Source organism: Gobio gobio, assembly GCF_949357685.1.
Source record: "Gobio gobio genome assembly, chromosome: 5".
Lineage (NCBI taxonomy): Eukaryota > Metazoa > Chordata > Actinopteri > Cypriniformes > Gobionidae > Gobio > Gobio gobio.
The window spans coordinates 60,352,145-60,370,959 of NC_137101.1; the positions used below are offsets into that span (position 1 = coordinate 60,352,145).

The 18,815-nt window shown below is 42.7% G+C and overlaps 1 protein-coding gene across 1 annotated transcript; it reads right to left on the bottom strand.

The window, feature by feature from the left end:
- Positions 1-816: 816 nt before the first annotated feature.
- Positions 817-11,275, bottom strand: LOC307127103 (uncharacterized protein). Its single transcript, XM_079818097.1, has 3 exons — positions 11,216-11,275; positions 10,137-10,284; positions 817-2,737 (listed from the first exon to the last, which is right to left on the bottom strand). Exons 2-3 carry the CDS (start codon positions 10,240-10,242, stop codon positions 1,725-1,727), a joined length of 1,119 nt encoding a protein of 372 aa, XP_079674223.1. The 5' UTR covers positions 10,243-10,284; positions 11,216-11,275; the 3' UTR covers positions 817-1,724.
- Positions 11,276-18,815: the final 7,540 nt, after the last annotated feature.

Below are 18,815 nucleotides of genomic sequence, written 5' to 3' on the forward strand. Positions count from 1 at the left end.
TAGTCCACATAAGTCAGCACGTTAAGGTATTGTTCATTACCACGGCAACTAACTTGTGTCCAGATATGAACGCGCTTCTCGTGAATGAAAAGTAACGAGCGCTGACCCACAAAGAAAGCCCCCATTCCCAGTTACGGCCTCAATCCTCGAAAAGGCCTCGTCAGGCACTACGATCGACCCAAATTACAGACGGTTTCGCCGGCGCATTTGGAGCTAATTTTTTGAAAACCTCAAATTCAACCGAAATCGAAATTTTTCTCTTGTTTTGCCTGTAGCTTGAAATTAACCCATGCGCATTCCGACTCCTTTTGCTAGCACAGTTCACATATACACAAGTTTTGGGACGCATGCCTTTACATGCACATGAGCTTTAATGCCATCCCATTCTTAATCCGTAGGGTTTAATATGGAATTGGCCCACCCTTTGCAGCTCTAACAGCTTCAACTCTTCTGGGAAGGCTTTCCACAAGGAGTGTGTTTATGGGAATTGTTGGCCATTCTTCTAGAAGCACTTTTGTGAGGTTAGGCACTGATGTTGGACGAGAAGGCCTGGCTCTCAGTCTCCGCTCTAATTCATCCCAAAGGTGTTCTATCGGGTCGAAGTCAGGACTCTGTGCAGGCCAGTCAAGTTCCTCCACACCAAACTCGCTCATCCGTGTCTTTATGGAGCAACGCTTTGTGCACTGGTGTGGGGTATGGGAATTTCCGGGGTATGGGAATTACCTTTCGTACTGTACAGTGCTACTCAGAGCATGTATAAAAATCTGCATGATTAGGGACTCATGTATATGAGCATGAAACACGGAAAACTTTACGTGACGTGAACAACTTTATTAACTAGAATAAACACTTAAATTACTCTAACATACACACAGCATACAGTTTACAAAGGGAAAGGGAGCTGAAGCAGAATACAGAAAAGCAAGAAGTTATAGCATTGTTTGAAATTCAGCAGATCAACGGCCTCGAGCAAACCATCAGTTTGGGTAAATATACTTAATGTATCAAATAATGAGAACCGGTTGAGTCAGAGGACCTTAGGTGAATGGAAACACAAGGCCACAGCCTGGCACAAACTTAGGGGTCCTTAGAAGACTTCTAGTTCAGCATCCTCTACACATCAGGATTTCTCAGAAACAGGAGGTCAAGGTGATGTTTTAAACTGTGAAGATGTCACACCCTCTGGAGGTAAGAAGTTTCCTTGTAGGGAAATTTTACGATCCTTTGTCCTCTAGCGGGGCATTTGAATATTTAATATGTTGATTGGGTGTTTAAGCGAAGAATCTTCAAGATTCTTATAATACTAATGTTCACAGAGTTAGCAAGATTTAACAAGTAGGGAAAGAAAAATGGATTTCATAGATAGCAAACATGTGATTATAGTTAACCATAGTAGCAACTCTGAAACACTAATACAAAAGAGTTCAAAAGAGAGAGTTAATAAATAGGCCAAACCATATAAAAGGAAAATCGTGAGATGGGGAAATTGGATACATGTTTAAACATTTCTCACGTGGTTATATATAGAATATATAGGATTAAAAGATTGACAGGAGACTAGACCAATAATGGAGAAGCGGGGAGAGAGAAAACACAAAAAACACACACGCACTCAAAATACAAGGACGCAACACTGTGAAACTCTTTCTACACTGACGACATAAACAGTCTCTCTTTAGTGAATCTTCATGTGGCAATTAAATCAGAAACTTTCCACACTAATCTCATGTGGTCGGCTGCTCTCCAGTATGAATTCTCATGTGGGCATTAATTGTTTTTTTATGTTTAAAACTCTTTCCACACTGTTGGCAGGTGAAAGGCTTCTCTCCAGTGTGAGTTCTCATGTGGACTTTAAGACTTTCGTTTTGATTGAAAGTTTTCCCACACTGTTGGCAGATGTAGGGGGTCTCTCCGGTGTGAACTCTCATGTGAACTCTAAGACTTCCTTTTTCAGTGAAACCTTTTCCACAATGAGGGCATTTGAACGGCTTCTCTCCAGTGTGAATTCTCATGTGGACTTTAAGGCGTTCGTTTTGAGTGAAACTCTTTCCACACTGTGGGCAGGTGTAGGGGGTCTCTCCGGTGTGGACTCTCAGGTGAACTCTAAGACTCCCTTTTCCAGTGAAGTTCTTTCCACATTGAGGGCATTCGAACGGCTTCTCTCCAGTGTGAATTTTCATGTGGGTATTAAATATTGTTTTTTGGTTAAAACTCTTTCCACACTGTTGGCAAGAAAACGGCTTCTCTCCAGTGTGAATTCTCATGTGGACTTTAAGGCTGTCACCTTGAGTGAAGCTCTTTCCACACTGTTGGCAGGTGTAAGGCTTCTCTCCAGTGTGAATTATCACATGTTTTTTAAGGTTACCTTTTTCAGTGAAACTCTTTTCACAATGAGGGCATGCGAAAGGCTTCTCTCCAGTGTGAATTACCATGTGTTTTTTAAGGTTTCCATATCCAGTGAAACTCTTTCCACACTGTTGGCAGGTGTAAGGCTTCTCTCCAGTGTGAATTCTCAAGTGTACTTTAAGGTCTCCATGTTCATTGAAAATCTTCTCACACTGAGGGCAGGTGAAAGTTCTAGTTCCTGTCTTCTGAGATCTTTTTCGTGTGGATGTCTTTTTAGTCTGTGAGCAACTAACAGATATTTCTTCAGTTAGGAAATCATGATGCTGTTCATAGAGATCTTTCTCTTCATTTTCATTCAATTCTTGACTCTCCTCTTTCAGCGGCATCAGGCCTAAGGTGAACAGAGACAAATGCAAGTTAACCCCAGTTTAATGGCGTAACTCGACAGACACATTTAACAGCATTTAGACCAGTGGTTCTCATACTCCTTTCGTACTCTTTCAAAATGTTGATTATTACTCTGTCTTGCATTAAATTGTAAAACGTGCATTACATCTGTCTAAATAAACAGTAAAGACATTTATACTCTTACAAACGTTTAAATGTTATTTTAAGTATTATTATTATTATTATTATTTTGACGGGTCAGACTAAGAGCAGTTCAAAAACCCCTTATGATGACCAAAAAAAGGAGGACCGTGACGTCGCCCGGTACGGCGCAGCCGGGGCCCCACCCTGGAGCCAGGCCTGGGGTTGGGGCTCGTATGCGAGCGCCAGGTGGCCGGACCTTCCCCCACGGGGTCCGGCCAGGCTCAGCCCAAAGGAGCGACGTGGGGACACCTTCCCGTGGGCCCACCACTCACAGCAGGGACCGTAAGGGGCCGGTGCAGAGAAAATCGGGCAGCAGTCGAAGGCAGGAGCCTTGACAACCCGATCCCTGGACACGGAAACTGGCTCTTGGGACATGGAATGTCACCTCAATGGCGGGGAAGGAGCCTGAGATTGTGCGTGAGGTTGAGAGGTTCCGACTAGAGATAGTTGGGCTCACCTCTACGCACGGCTTGGGCTCTGGAACCACACTCCTCGAGAGAGGATGGACTCTTCACCACTCCGGAGTTGCCCATGGTGACAGGCGGCGGGCTGGTGTGGGTTTGCTTATAGCCCCCCAGCTCTGCCGCCATGTGTTGGAGTTTACTCCCGGTGAACAAAAGGGTCGTTTCCCTGCAGCTTCGAGTCGGGGATAGGTCTCTCACTGTTGTTTGTGCCTACGGGCCGAACGGCAGTGCAGAGTACCCAGCCTTCTTGGTGTCCCTGGGAGGGGTGCTGGAAAGTGCTCCGACTGGGGACTCCGTCGTTCTACTGGGGGACTTCAACGCCCACGTGGGCAATGACACTGACACCTGGAGGGGCGTGATTGGGAGGCCCCCCTGATCTGAACCCGAGTGGTGTTCAGTTATTGGATTTCTGTGCTGGTTACGGTTTGTCCATAACGAACACCATGTTCAGGCATAAGAGTGTCCATCAGTGCACATGGCACCAGGACACTCTAGGTCGTAGGTCAATGATCGACTTTGTGGTCGTTTCATCTGACCTGCGGCCGTATGTCTTGGACACTCGGGTGAAGAGAGGGGCGGAGCTGTCAACTGATCACCACCTGGTGGTGTGTTGGATCCGATGGCGGGGGAGGAAGCTGGACAGACTCGGTAGACCCAAGCGTACTGTAAGGGTCTGCTGGGAACGTTTGGCCGAGCCCCCTGTCAGAGAGATCTTCAACTCCTACCTCCGGCAGAACTTCGACCGGATCCCGAGGGAGGCTGGAGATATTGAGTCCGAATGGACCATGTTCTCCACCTCCATTGTCAAAGCGGCCGCTCGGAGCTGTGGCCGTAAGGTCTCCGGTGCATGTCGAGGCGGCAATCCCCGAACCCGGTGGTGGACACCAGAAGTAAGGGATTGCCGTCAAGCTGAAGAAGGAGTCCTATCGGGCCTGGTTGGCTTGTGGGACTCCTGAGGCAGCTGACACGTACCGGCAGGCTAAGCGGACTGCAGTCCGGGTGGTTGTGGAGGCAAAAACTCGGGCCTGGGAGGAGTTCGGTGAGGCCATGGAAAAGGACTATCGGCTGGCCTCGAAGAGATTCTGGCAAACCGTCCGGCGCCTCAGGAGGGGGAAGCAGTGCCCTACCAACGCTGTTTACAGTGGCGATGGGTGGCTGTTGACCTCAACTGCGGATGTTGTCGGACGGTGGAAGGAATACTTCGAGGATCTCCTCAATCCCGCCATCACGTCTTCCATTGAGGAAGCAGAGGCTGGGAGCTCAGAGGAGGACTCGTCCATCACCCAAGCTGAAGTCACCGAGGTGGTCAAGAAACTCCTCGGTGGCAAGGCACCGGGGGTGGATGAGATTCGCCCTGAGTACCTCAAGTCTCTGGATGTTGTGGGGCTGTCTTGGCTGACACGCCTCTGCAGCATCGCGTGGCGGTCGGGGACAGTGCCTCTGGGATGGCAGACCGGGGTGGTGGTCCCTCTTTTTAAGAAGGGGGACCGGAGGGTGTGTTCCAACTACAGGGGGATCACACTTCTCAGCCTCCCCGGGAAAGTCTATGCCAGGGTACTGGAGAGGAGAATACGGCCGATAGTAGAACCTCGGATTCAGGAGGAACAGTCTGGTTTTCGTCCGGGCCGTGGTTCACTGGACCAGCTCTATACCCTCTCCAGGGTGCTGGAGGGTTCATGGGAGTTTGCCCAACCAGTCCACATGTGTTTTGTGGATTTGGAGAAGGCATTTGACTGTGTCCCTCGCGGCATCCTGTGGAGGGTTCTTTGGGGAGTATGGGGTCCGGGGTCCTTTGCTAAGGGCTGTCCGGTCCCTGTACGACCAAAGCAGGAGTTTGGTCCGCATTGCCGGCAGTAAGTCAGACTTGTTCCCGGTGCATGTTGGACTCCGGCAGGGCTGCCCTTTGTCGCCGGTTCTGTTCATAATTTTTATGGACAGAATATCTAGGCGCAGCCAGGGGCCGGACGGTGTCAGGTTTGGGGACCACGCGGTCTCGTCTCTGCTCTTTGCGGATGACGTTGTCGTGTTGGCCCCTTATAACCAGGACCTTCAGCATGCACTGGGACGGTTTGCAGCCGAGTGTGAAGCAGCTGGGATGAGGATCAGCACCTCCAAATCCGAGGCCATGGTCCTTAGTCGGAAAAGGGTGGTTTGCCCACTTCAGGTTGGTGGAGAGTTCCTGCCTCAAGTGGAGGAGTTCAAGTATCTAGGGGTCTTGTTCACGAGTGAAGGGAGGATGGAACGGGAGATTGACAGACGGATCGGTGCAGCTTCTGCAGTATTGCGGTCGATGTACCGGTCTGTTGTGGTGAAGAAAGAGCTAAGCCGTAAGGCGAAGCTCTCGATTTACCGGTCAATCTACGTTCCTACTCTCACCTATGGTCATGAGCTTTGGGTCATGACCGAAAGGACAAGATCCCGGATACAGGCGGCCGAAATGAGCTTTCTGCGCAGGGTGGCTGGGCGCTCCCTTAGAGATAGGGTGAGAAGCTCAGTCACTCGGGAGGAACTCGGAGTAGAGCCGCTGCTCCTCCACATCGAGAGGGGTCAGCTGAGGTGGCTCGGGCATCTGTTCCGGATGCCTCCTGAACGCCTTCCCGGGAAGGTGTTTTGGGCATGTCCAACCGGGGAAGACCAAGGACACGCTGGAGGGACTATGTCTTCCGGCTGGCCTGGGAACGCCTCGGTGCACCCCCAGAAGAGCTAGAGGAAGTCGCTAGGGAGAGGGAAGTCTGGGCATCTTTGCTTAGACTGCTGCCCCCGCGACTCGGCCCTGGATAAAGCGGAAGAAGATGGATGGATGGATGGATTATTATTTTGTATTAATATTCATAATCCTTTGTATTATTATTATTCAGTCAGAGTGTGAGGGGCTACATGGAGAGACACAGAGAAGAGATGATTTGTTTCAGTTGAACAAGTTTCCCTATGTTTTCCATTAATGCATTTGACAATTTAATTTAATGTGGCTTATTAACATTGCTCAGATCAGTTGAACTAAAAAAAATGAACCATGCTTGGGTAGTCTTCTTTTTTTTAAAAATCTTTTATTTCAAATGTTTATTTCTTTTAATTTTGATTATTATAACTGACAACTAAGGAAAATCCCAAATTCAGTATCTCAGAAAATTAGAATATTACTTAAGACCAATACAAAGAAAGGATTTTTAGAAATCTTGGCCAACTGAAAAGTATGAACATGAAAAGTATGAGCATGTCCAGCACTCAATACTTAGTTGGGGCTCCTTTTGCCTGAATTACTGCAGCAATGCGGCGTGGCATGGAGTCGATCAGTCTGTGGCACTGCTCAGGTGTTATGACAGCCCAGGTTAATCTGATAGTGGCCTTCAGCTCTTCTGCATTGTTGGGTCTGGCATATCGCATCTTCCTCTTCACTATACTGCATAGATTTTCTATGGGGTTAAGGTCAGGCGAGTTTGCTGGCCAATTCAGAACAGGTATACCATGGTCCTTAAACCAGGTACTGGTTGCTTTGACACTGTGTGCAAGTGCCAAGTGCTGTTGGAAAATGAAATCTGCATCTCCATAAAGTTGGTCAGCAGTAGGAAGCATGAAGTGCTCTAAAACTTCCTGGTATACGGCTGCGTTGACCTTGGACCTCAGAAAACACAGTGGACCAACACCAGCAGATGACATGGCACCCCAAACCATCACTGACTGTGGAAACTTTACACTGGACCTCAAGCAACGTGGATTGTGTGCCTCTCCTCTCTTCCTCCAGACTCTGGGACCCTGATTTCCAAAGGAAATGCACAATTTACTTTCATCAGAGAACATAACTTTGGACCACTCAGCAGCAGTCCAGTCCTTTTTGTCTTTAGCACAGGCGAGATGCTTCTGACGCTGTCTGTTGTTCAAGAGTGGCTTGACACAAGGAATGCGACAGCTGAAACCCATGTCTTGCGTACGTCTGTGCGTAGTGGTTCTTGAAGCACCGAATCCAGCTCCAGTCCACTCTTTGTGAATCTCCCCCACATTTTTTAATGGGTTTTGTTTCACAATCCTCTCCAGGGTGTGGTTATCCCTATTGCTTGTACACTTTTTTTCTTCCACATCTTTTCCTTCCCTTCGCCTCTCTATTAATGTGCTTGGACACAGAGCTCTGTGAACAGCCAGACTCTTTTGCAATGACCTTTTGTGTCTTGTCCTCCTTGTGCAAGGTGTCAATGGTCATCTTTTGGACAGCTGTCAGGTCAGCTTCTTCCCCATGATTGTGTAGCCTACAGAACTAGACTGAGAGACCATTTAAAGGCCTTTGCATATGTTTTGAGTTAATTACCTGATTAGAGTGTGGCACCAGGTGTCTTCAATATTGAACCTTTTCACAATATTCACATTTTCTGAGATACTGAATTTGGGATTTTCCTTAGTTGTCAGTTACAGTATTATCATCAAAATTAAAAGAAATGTACATCTTAATACATCAGTCTGTGTGTATTGAATGAATATACTATACAAGTTTCACTTTTTGAATGGATTTAGTGAAATAAATCAACTTTTTGATGATATTCTAATTATATGACCAGCACCTGTGTTTACTTTTTTCACTGATGAAAATGGAAAAACTATATCAGTCAAAGCTCAGCTTTAGGAGGGGAAGAGACTGGACAAGAGAAAAACAGAGAAAAAGAGATGTGGAGATAAGACGACAAATAATCTATAGCCCACTGACATGGTTTTCACGCTATTGTTATCTATTTTTTGTCCTTCAGAACCTCTTAAAATGCACATATAGATCATAGAAATCAAAATTTCCCCCCTAACTACCTCACACTTGGGATCTCAGTGATTATGACCCTGCCTACATTCCTGGTTATGATTAAGGGATGTACAATATAGTCATGCAGAATAAGGCATTAATATTTGATTTATAAGAAATAATAAACAGCCAACATCCTAGTAATATTCACGCTAATAAGTTACTAGTTAATAGTGAGAATTGGACCCTAAAGTGAAGTGTTACCATTTTTTCATACCCTCATTGGGGTCTGAGCCCCGCTAAAATGAAAATCCTAGAATCGCCCCTGATTGAATCTATAATATGTTATGGTTTTACAATATGGTTTGGTAATCTGTGTTAAACTCCAAAATATGGTGAGAAGAGCTGGAAAAATAATTGGTAAGTTGCCTCCATTTTCTCTTAAGGAGATTTTTGAGATGTCTGCAAAGAAGCAGATAAATTATTAGTGTCCCAAGCCATATTCTCCATAATGAGTATGGGCTGATGCCCTCGGGCAGGAGATATAGGGTACCAACTTGTAAGTTGAATAGGTACAAATCTTCTCTAATTCCATTATCAATTAAATTATTGAGCGAGGCTGAGGTTAATGTGATGGATAATGTGTAATGTTACTGTAATATTAGTGTTGTGCAATGTGTGACGAAATGGCACTGTATAATTTCAAGACCGCTTTTGCCGATTCAAGAGAAGATCTGGATAACAAAGGTTAAGTGAATCCAGCATTTAAACTAAAGATAACCTTAGACAACTTATTTTCAGATTGTCTTCATGGTTCTAATTTGAGAGATAAACATTTACATTTGAACTTTTGTGAATGTCTAAGTTGTAATGAATTTAATATTACATTCTGTGTAAGTTACTGTCTTGTGAGTCTCTCTCTAAAAACAAATGAATAATGAGCGGATATGCTTTGAGACTGGATAAGAGCCCATGTAAAACCTACAGAAAAATTATAATGAAATTGAGCACAGTTCATCCATTAGTTTTAAAGAAGTGATGTTTCATTTTAGGGATCATTTCCATTGACATTATTGATTCGAGAAGGTTGTAAGTTCTCAAAACACTTGAACATATTGATAAAAAAAGAATACAGTGTGAAATGGGAGATTGTATACACACTACACTACTTAGTTAGTGGTTAGTATATAAAAAGGAGAAAACTATAAACATTTAAATTAAATGTTCATTAAGTGTGACCTTAGCCTTCACAATATTGTTTCAGAACTGTGCCTGGCTGTTAATAATATTTTATTTTAAATATGCATATGTATTTGCTTATCTAACAGTATAGATGTTTTCAGACTGATGCGGTAATGAGATTTTTTTTTAAGACTTGTTTTGGAAATTATGTTAAAAAATGTGTTAAATTGTCAGAATTTTTTTTTATTTTTGAAAAAAGTTGCCTACCAGCACCAGCATTTTTGGCGAGCGGTGACTTTTTTTACCCGGGTATACTGCGTGGCACAAGCATACCTGGGTACACAATTTATGTCAAAATTGCATTGACACGTTGTGTGGGTTTATAACAAGCGCGTTCGTGTTGGCTAGGTTTTCAAACCCTGGGTCACGACCTTCAGGTGGGCCGCGAGACTTAAAAAATGGGTCGCCAGGATGATTTAAGGCAGTGGTTTCCAAACTTCTTGGAGTGGAGTACTCCCTGAGGCATTTACCATCCTTCTACGTACCCCATTCCTCTCTTCCACTCTCACCTTTTCCATTAAGGGACAATATTTGTAGACTGGGAACACTCCACAAGAGCTGCAGTTTTGGAGATGCTCTGACCCAGTTGTCTAGCCATCACAATTTGGCCCTTGTCAAACTCGCTCAAATCCTTATATATACTATATATTTATAAAGGAATAGATCATCTGCTTTTAAACTTCATTTATTCTTTTTTATCAACACTTAAATGTGGGTAAAATCCTCTGAATAAGGATCAAATGACTGAGTTCAGCTTTGAGAATGAAACCAACCTGTTTGTTCCTCAGTTTCTTCACGTTTGACTCTCAATGTTTCTTCAACCTTCACGTCTTCATTCTCCTCTTTAATAAAGGCCATCTTTATAACAGTGTGCCACATGGATCTCAGTCGCTTCACCAGGAGTTTTTCTGTGTGTTTGTCCTGTTTAAGATGAGAATAATTAACAGAAATTGAAACACATCCAAACTAAAACTCTGAGTGTGTCTGAATAAGAGTCAGAGTGTTAGAGCCATAATGCACATTGTGCAAACTTGATAGTGGCAACACTTTACATTAAGGTTTGCTTTGTAAAGAGTTTATAAAGGTGTTTGTTAATCATTAATAACTAATTTACAAATGCATTATAAATGGTTGATAAGCAGTTATAAATGCATGAGTAAAAATAGTGACTTTAACGCAATGCCTGCCAAATAGTGAGACAGTTTAACTCAAGTTATAAATGATTAATAAATGTATTTATTCACACTTATTTAAGTCAATACCAGATTCCTGATGTGAATAGGTTCACAGGTTTCCACTTTACATTAAGGTTCACTTTCACAGGTTAACTCATTAATAAATGGTTTGCAAGTGTCCGTCCTACATTAAGGTTCACAATTAACTAATATTATAATTAAAATATTCGTTATTAATATCTCATCAAGTTATCGTTGTGTTCTTGTTTTTGTTTTCCATATAAAGTTTGATCATTTAATCTTTATAAACAAGAAATTTTATTTTATACACTGCTGTGGATAGGCATCATGAGGTTTTTTTGGGGAATATCATGGGTAAGACAGTAACCTCTTTGGTAAGTAAAAGCTCAGTTTCTCTCATCTCTACTCGCCAGTGACTGAATTCATGTTTACGATAAACTGATTCATGATATATAGACAGACATGAGACACAGCTTTTCTGTTACGCATGTGTGGATGAGCTTTACTCACAATAAATAAAGTTCATTAATGTTAGATAAAACATTACAATGCTAAGTTCAATAATCAAACATTTACTTAACGGTTCTTGTTAAAACTGTAAAATTGCCTCAACAGTTTGCATTGATCTAAACACTTTAAAAGCTTAAAACACAAACCTTTCTTCAGCAGAATCACAACAGATGCAGGAGTGTGGCGCAGCCTTATGACGTCACGCCGCCAGAACAAAATAAAAGTCCTGGTCACATACTATAGTCAGAAATGTGCATAAAAATTCACATACAAATAATAAAACACATATCAGTTGAATTCTTGAAGAAATACATATTTAAATGCGTGATGGTCAATGATGTGCTAAAAAATAATTACCAAAGAAAGAGTTTGAACCACATCTAATATGTGAGATTCTGGAAATGGCGAAACATCATTTAAACACGGGGACGGCATAACAAACCCAAATTTTGATTGATGCAATTTTTTTATAAAGAGTTTTATCAAAAACAATAAATATTTGTCTATACAATGAAACCCCTTTTTAAGGCCACAGATTAAAAAAAAAAAACATGCAACAATCAGTATTTAACATTTTGCAATATGTTTTCAATTGTGCAAAATGAATTGTCATGGTGTCTTCTCTGATTTATTTTCCTTATAGTAGATGAATGTGGTTGAAAACTGAATATTATAATTTAATATATATAATATTATAATTATAATCGTAATTGATAATGAAGAACGAATGAGTTTTACGAGACAGACATCATCCTTTGGATATTTATGATGATGTCAACATATATGCTCGTTTGCGCTTTAAAAGGACTTGATAGCCTTGATTGCTTCTGATATCCAACACGAAACAGACTGAACATGTTTTGTGTGAGGAAAATCCTTAAAGTCTTAAGGTCACTCCACTTCTTCATAACTTCCTTTATCTCCCTCTGCTCATAGCCTTTGGCATTTATTTAGTTTATGTCCTGCCAAATCTCACCTTTTTTTTTCCCGGTTTGTGACAGATGAGTTTAATTTGCTTTCAAGGACTGTTTTGTTTCTTTGTATCCATCAAATTTCTTCATGACTGAACTTTTTATTCCGGTTTCTTTTAAGAGGCTATTAAGATATTTTCAATGAAAAGTTTAAAGTTTTGAGTTTGATAACGTCTTTGCTTTAACATCTTTTTTACTTTCAGTTTAGGTCAGTCAAGAATGAATTTGACATTATGCGCTGTTGAGACTACTTCCTGTTTACCTATTAGAAGGCTTGTGATTGGGTTAAGAAAAATACACACGGGGGGGGGGGAGTCCGAGTCCAGCTCCATTCTTGGATCCGGATGCTCTTGGAACTCGATGGGTTTAATATGCAGGTACAGGTAAAGATTTTCTGGTAAAGACCATGAGGTACAAGTTCACCTGGTACATTTAGGATTTCATTTGATACATTTAGAATTTGACCCACGGATTTATCAGGAGAGTGCACCTCATTATTTGGATAATCTGAAACATCATTAATATAGTACCCTTTTAGTCACTCATATATTTCCATTCAATATGTACATCAAACACTTCTATTTCTAAAAACCTTTACTTCATAGAATCTTATCATTTTCCACTTGCTTCTCGGATCCTGATTTCTGTGAGACTCATGTATCCAGTTAGGTACTCTGTTCAAGGGACATTCCGGCCACCTGGTCTTCATTCTCCTGGATCATTACTGCAGCCATACCATAAAAAACCCCATTTCACTAACCAGCTCGAACATGTTCGATTTTCCTGGAACACTCTCTGGTTCTTCCATTGTAGCTTGCATTTACTGTCCCATTGGATGCCATTTTTATTTATATCAATTTGGATCTCTGTAGGTCTTATCAGGAACAATTACACAATGTTATTTTGGTCTTTATCTGTACTGTTGTCCTCTAACCATTTCCAGAAACCCCATACAGTTAAATCATAATCCGATATATTTTCTAAACTCAAACATTTTCACCCGAAAAACCCAACGGATACGCCTTATAGATTTTTTGGATGGGAAAATAAAGTTTCTCCGATCTTCTCGAAACTATGGATTCTGAAAGAGGGCGTTGCGTAAGTTTGGTGGCGCTAGAGTCTTCCTGAGCTAAACGGTAGCCGAAAACACTAAGACATTCCACTTCCAATTTATCTCAGATCTTTATATACTATCTGGAACCCACTGTTGAAAACCCATTCGTGAAATGGGCGGGTGGGATTATTATAGAAAGGTCCCCAGATTTTGCATGGTGGCTCCTGGAGGGCCCCTGAACAACATACCGAAAACACATTTTTGCCTCTAGAGCGAAGGCAAAAATGTTGAGCCTCTCTGCATAATATCTCCCTTAAGCATCTCTCAGTCTTACACAGAGGCCTTCGAATGGTTTGATGTCGGGGGAGAGGGGCTTTTTTCGGGAAGGTCCTAGAGTTTCACGCTTAAGGCCTGTGAGATGCGGGCCCCTGGAGAGTCGGAAACTCAAATCCTAAGGCGCCAAGACCTTCCATCTCCGTACGGGGGCCATCCTGCGCTCCCATTCAATTTATCAATTCAGGGGACTGTGACGAGAAGAAAGATGGCGCTCCCTAGTCGATCAGGCCTTCCGAAGCCGTATGATATACTTCCGGGATCCCACTATTGCAAACTCATTTGTGGAATCTGCGGATGGGTTTTTTTAAATTTTGTTTAGAAAGGTCCTGGGATAGCCCAAATTTGAAAGGTTCAGGGGTGCCCTGAAATGACCTATCGAGAGAGCAAGTAAATAAACAAACAGAATAAGACAACGTTACACGTGCCCATCGGGATGCCAGGAGGGTGCTTTCTGTAAATTTTGTGGGTAATCAGACATTTCAGGTCATTTGCCCACTTAAGTGGGTAATTGGACATATAATGGATTTGTGGTGGTCTTTAGCTCTGGGTCGCCCCCTATAGGCGTCCGAAGCCCCCCATATTCTCATCTGTTCTCCATAGTAGACTAGTTCCCTGACCATTCCTTTTACAATGGTGTTTTTTAACTTTGGTTTCTTAAGCATTTTTCTTAAACACACTCCTAAACCTTGTGGAAAGCCTTCCCAGAAGAGTTGAAGCTGTTAGAGCTGCAAAGGGTGGGCCGACTCCATATTAAACCCTACGGATTAAGAATGGGATGTCATTAAAGTTCAGGTGCATGTAAAGACAGGCGTATATATATATATATATATATATATATATATATATATATATATATATATATATATATATATATATATATATATATATATATGAGTTTTGTTTCATTTTTGTGACACAAAAGTTCAAAGAGACAGAGATGGCAGAAAGCACAAAGTTTGTTTTCTTTACTTAACAAAAGCATAATGTTTTGTTTTGATAATGTAGTGATTTATCTTAAATATGAATTAATATTAATGTTATTAACTGACATCAGCTATGCAAAATCTAATGCAAATGAGATAACATATACTGACAATATACACTAATGCCAAGTTCTCTGGAAAGAGTTTTGGTGAAGAGATATTAACTTTCCACCTGGTGACGTGCCGAGCGGCGACGTCTTCCACTTTCTGAGCTGGGCCGCAGTGGGATGAAAGGAGTTGGATTACGTTTCACAGCTTTGAACATGAAGTACTTGAACGTTGAACTCCTGAAGCACAGAGAAGGTCCTTGTTCTGGAAACACGCAGATGAAGGCGCCTTGAATTAAGTTGAAGGTTCTAACTTATGTGCAAACGATCCTTATCCTCTGAAACACGCAGATGGAAAGATCTTTAGAATCTGAAGTCAGTGCAAATCCGGGAAGTCTGGAACTTGCAGATCTGGAGGATCTCTGAAGAGATGCTGAAGTTAGGTGCAGAGGATCTTGAAAATGGGGGGCGCTGAGCTTATGGTCGTTGATTCTGTTGTGAACTCCCCGAATTCACTTCTTGCTGAACTTATTGGTTTCTCTCTTTCAAGTGGGAGATTGAAACAGTGTGTTCCTTCAGCTTAGAGCATATTGGAACTGGAAACTCTTGGGACTGGATCAACCCAGAAACTGGAACAATCCAGAAATCTAGAACAACTCTGTCTCATAGAGCAGTGGTTCCCAACCACGTTCCTGGAGGACCCCCAACAGTGCACATTTTGGATGTGTCCTTTGTCTGACACACCCACATCAGGTCTTGGAGTAGCTACTAATGAGCTGATGACCTGAATCAGGTGTGTTTGATTGAGGAGACATGCAAAATGTGCACTGTTGGGGGTCCTCCAGGAACGTGGTTGGGAACCACTGTCATAGAGAACCTTTTAAACTCTCCTGAGAGGGAGGGAAATGCAAATTGGCACATTTCAGATCCAGAGTTTTCATCATGGCAGATGAAAGGAACTCCTATTGTTTATCACTACAATTATAAGTGGACACAAATAAAAAAAGACCCTTAATGGTTTTGAATGAAGTATAGCTTTTATTTGTATGACCAAAAATGTCAGAATATTTTAAGTCGATTTCACAGCTATGTGAAAAAATTCATTAAAACCAGAAGTTTCAGGTGTCCTTTGAGACTGAACATTTTTCCACAATTCTTGAGTGAATCCTGAAGTGGCAACTAAGGGTTACTTTATGTTTGAAACTCTTTCCACACTGATCACATTTGAATGGCTTCTCTCCGGTGTGAATGTTCATGTGATACCCAAGGTTTATTTCTGTTGAGAAACTCTTTCCACACTGTTGGCAGGTGTAAGGCTTCACTCCAGTGTGAACGCTCATGTGGACTTTGAGGCTTCCTTTACGAGTGAAACTCTTTCCACACTGTTGGCAGGTGAAGGCCTTCTCTCCACTGTGAATTATCATGTGGCCTTTAAGATATCCTTTTTGAGTGAAACTCTTTCCACACTGTTGGCAAGTGAATGCCTTATCTCCAGTGTGAATTCTCATGTGGGCTTTAAGGTTTCCTTTATCAGTGAAGCTCTTTCTACACAATTTGCAGGTGAAAGGCTTTTCTCCAGTGTGAATTCTCATGTGGCCTTTAAGATGTTCTTTTTGGGTGAAACTCTTTCCACACTGTTGGCATGTGAAAGCCCTCTCTCCAGTGTGAATTCGCATGTGGACTTTAAGGTTTCCTCTATCAGTGAATTCCTTTCCACACTGTTGGCAGGTGTAAGGCTTCTCTCCAGAGTGAATAATCATGTGGACTTTAAGGTGTCCCTTGTCAGCAAAGCTCTTTCCACACTCTTGGCAGGTGAAAGGCTTCTCTCCGGTGTGAATTCTTATGTGGCCTGTAAGGTGACTTTTATTATAGAAGCTCTTTCCACACTGTTGGCAGGTGAAAGGCTTCTCTACAGAGTGAATTTTTATGTGTTTGTTAAGGCTGGTTTTTTTTGTGAAACTCTTTTCACACTGATTACATCTGAATGTCTTTGCTCCACAGAGTTTTGTCATTTGGGCTTTAAGGTGTTGTTTTTCAATTAAACTCTTTCCAGGCTTTTGAGTGATTTTTTGTGAGGAAATCTTTTCAGTCTGTGAGCAACTAAAAGATTTTTCTCCAGCTATGAAATCATGATGTTGCCCATCCAAATCTTTCTCTTCCGTTTGATTTAGATCTTGACTCTCCACTTTCAGCGTCGTCAGATCTAAAAAAAGACAAATTCAAGTTAACCCCAGTTTAATGCCACAAAACATCAAGACATTAAAACATTTAAAGCATCAAAACCAAGAACATGTATGCTAGACCCAATACCCACTACGCTACTGAAAGAGGGGTTACCTGCAATCTCAGAATGTCACATGCCTGTCCTGTCTCGTGTAGCACATGTGGTGTTTTTGTTATTTTCCTGTCTCTGTCTAGATCCCACCCCCCTTGTAATCTCGTTATTGGTTTAATTTGCCCCACCTGTTTTCCCTCATTCCCTGCTTGATTTGTCCCCTTTATAAGTTCCTTTGTGTGTTCAGTCTTCGTCGGATCGTTGTTGTGTCTACGTCTCCCTTCCCTGTACTTCCCGTGGTATGTTTGAGTTTGTTTTCGTATTTTGGATTATGTGTTTTTCCCTTTATGTTTATTTTAATAATAAATTCACTTCTCCTGCTATTGAGTCCTCACCTCAGTTTTCATTTATTGCCCGTGACATAACAATCCGACCACTATGAGGACTCAGCGGAGATAAAGGTCAGTTTAAAAGGGCTGCTAAGGGACTTGGATACAGAGATGAGACTCTTAAGGAGCTCTTCAATTATGCCCTCGATGAACCGTTCGATTGGGTCGTAATGAAAGCGCTGGAGGGGACAACATTCGAGGCGGCGGTGGATTATTTCACTGGCCAGAGGAAGAGGGCCCTTCCCCTGAGTCCGGTGGCTCCACTTCCAGTGGACCCACTTCCGGTGGTCCGTTTTCCAGTGGACCCAGTTCCGGTGGACCCAGTTCCGTTGGTCCGTGTTCCAGTGGACCCAGTTCCAGTGGTCCCTGTTCCGAAACGGAGGAGGAGGCGAAATGCTCCTGTTCTGGTGGTCCCAGTTCCGGTGGATCGTGTTCAGTTCCGGTGGATCCTGTTCCGGTGGTCTCTGTTCTGGTGGTCCCTGCTCCGGTGGTCCTTAGTCCGGACATGGCCTGGAGGGCTGTAATGGGATGTTTCATGGTGGCAGTCCTGCGTGCTTGGGAGGAGCACAGGGCTTTCTCCAGAGCTCCGGAGGTGGTTCCGGTGGTCCCTGTTCCGGTGGTCCCAGTTTAGATTAGATTAGATTAGATTAGATTCAACTTTATTGTCATTACACAAGTACAAGTACAAGGCAACGAAATGCAGTTTAGGTCTAACCAGAAGTGCAATAGCAGCAAGTGCAGGATATACAATGGATGCGTAAGTGCAGGACATGGATATGTACTGAATATGTATAAATATGTATAAATAGAGAGACGTTATTACTATAAACAGAACTGAATTTACAGGTGAATATGTACAGTGAATAAATATACAGATGGCTATTACTATAAACAGAATTTACAGGTGAATATGTACTATGAATACAATATACAGATGGCTATTACTATAAACAGAATTTTACAGATAGAGGTATACAATAATATGTTAGGCTAATATGAGGAATAGCAGTGGATTAGGGTAGTGCAATAAATTATGGACAGAGCTATCCGGAAAAAAAAGTGTAAAGTGCAGTGGAAAGTGGTTGCATATTACATTTAGAAGTACAGTGCAAAAATGCAAATGTAAACATTGGTACTATAAATACAGTCGGCAGTGCAAATGAGCATAATCCAGTTAAGATATGGCAGTGTAAGATGCATATGTAAACAGTTGTTACTGTGATAAACAGTCGGTAGTGCAAATAACAAAGTGAAGGAAGATGTGAGGTAGGAGAGTTATCAGTTTATGAGGGAAGTGGATCAACGGGGGTTTGAGTTCAATAAAGAGACAGCTCTGGGGAAAACTGTTCTTTAGTCTGCTGGTCCTGGTCCGGTGGATCCTGAAACGCCTGCCGGAGGGCAGGAGAGAAAACAGTCTGTGGGCTGGGTGAGAGGAGTCCTTGAGGATGCTGCGAGCTCGATGCAGACAGCGTTTCCTCTGGATGTGCTCGATGGCAGGCAGTGGAGTCCCTGTGATGCGCTGGGCAGTTTTCACCACCCGCTGCAGTGCCTTGCGCTCCGCAACAGAGCAGCTCCCATACCATACTGCCACACAGTTGGTCAGGATGCTTTCTATTGCGCAGCGGTAGAAGTTCACCAGGATAGCCGAGGAGAGCTGATTCTTCCTCAGTGTCCTCAGGAAGAAGAGGCGC

What these genes read in the sequence shown, in the direction of transcription:
- LOC307127103 (XM_079818097.1), bottom strand. Translation starts at nt 10,242, where the DNA reads ATGTGGCACACTGTTATAAAGATGGCCTTTATTAAAGAGGAGAATGAA. An exon ending in AGAAACTGAGGAACAAACAG is followed by an intron (nt 2,738 to 10,136) that starts GTTGGTTTCATT and finishes TGTTCACCTTAG; the next exon opens with GCCTGATGCCGCTGAAAGAG.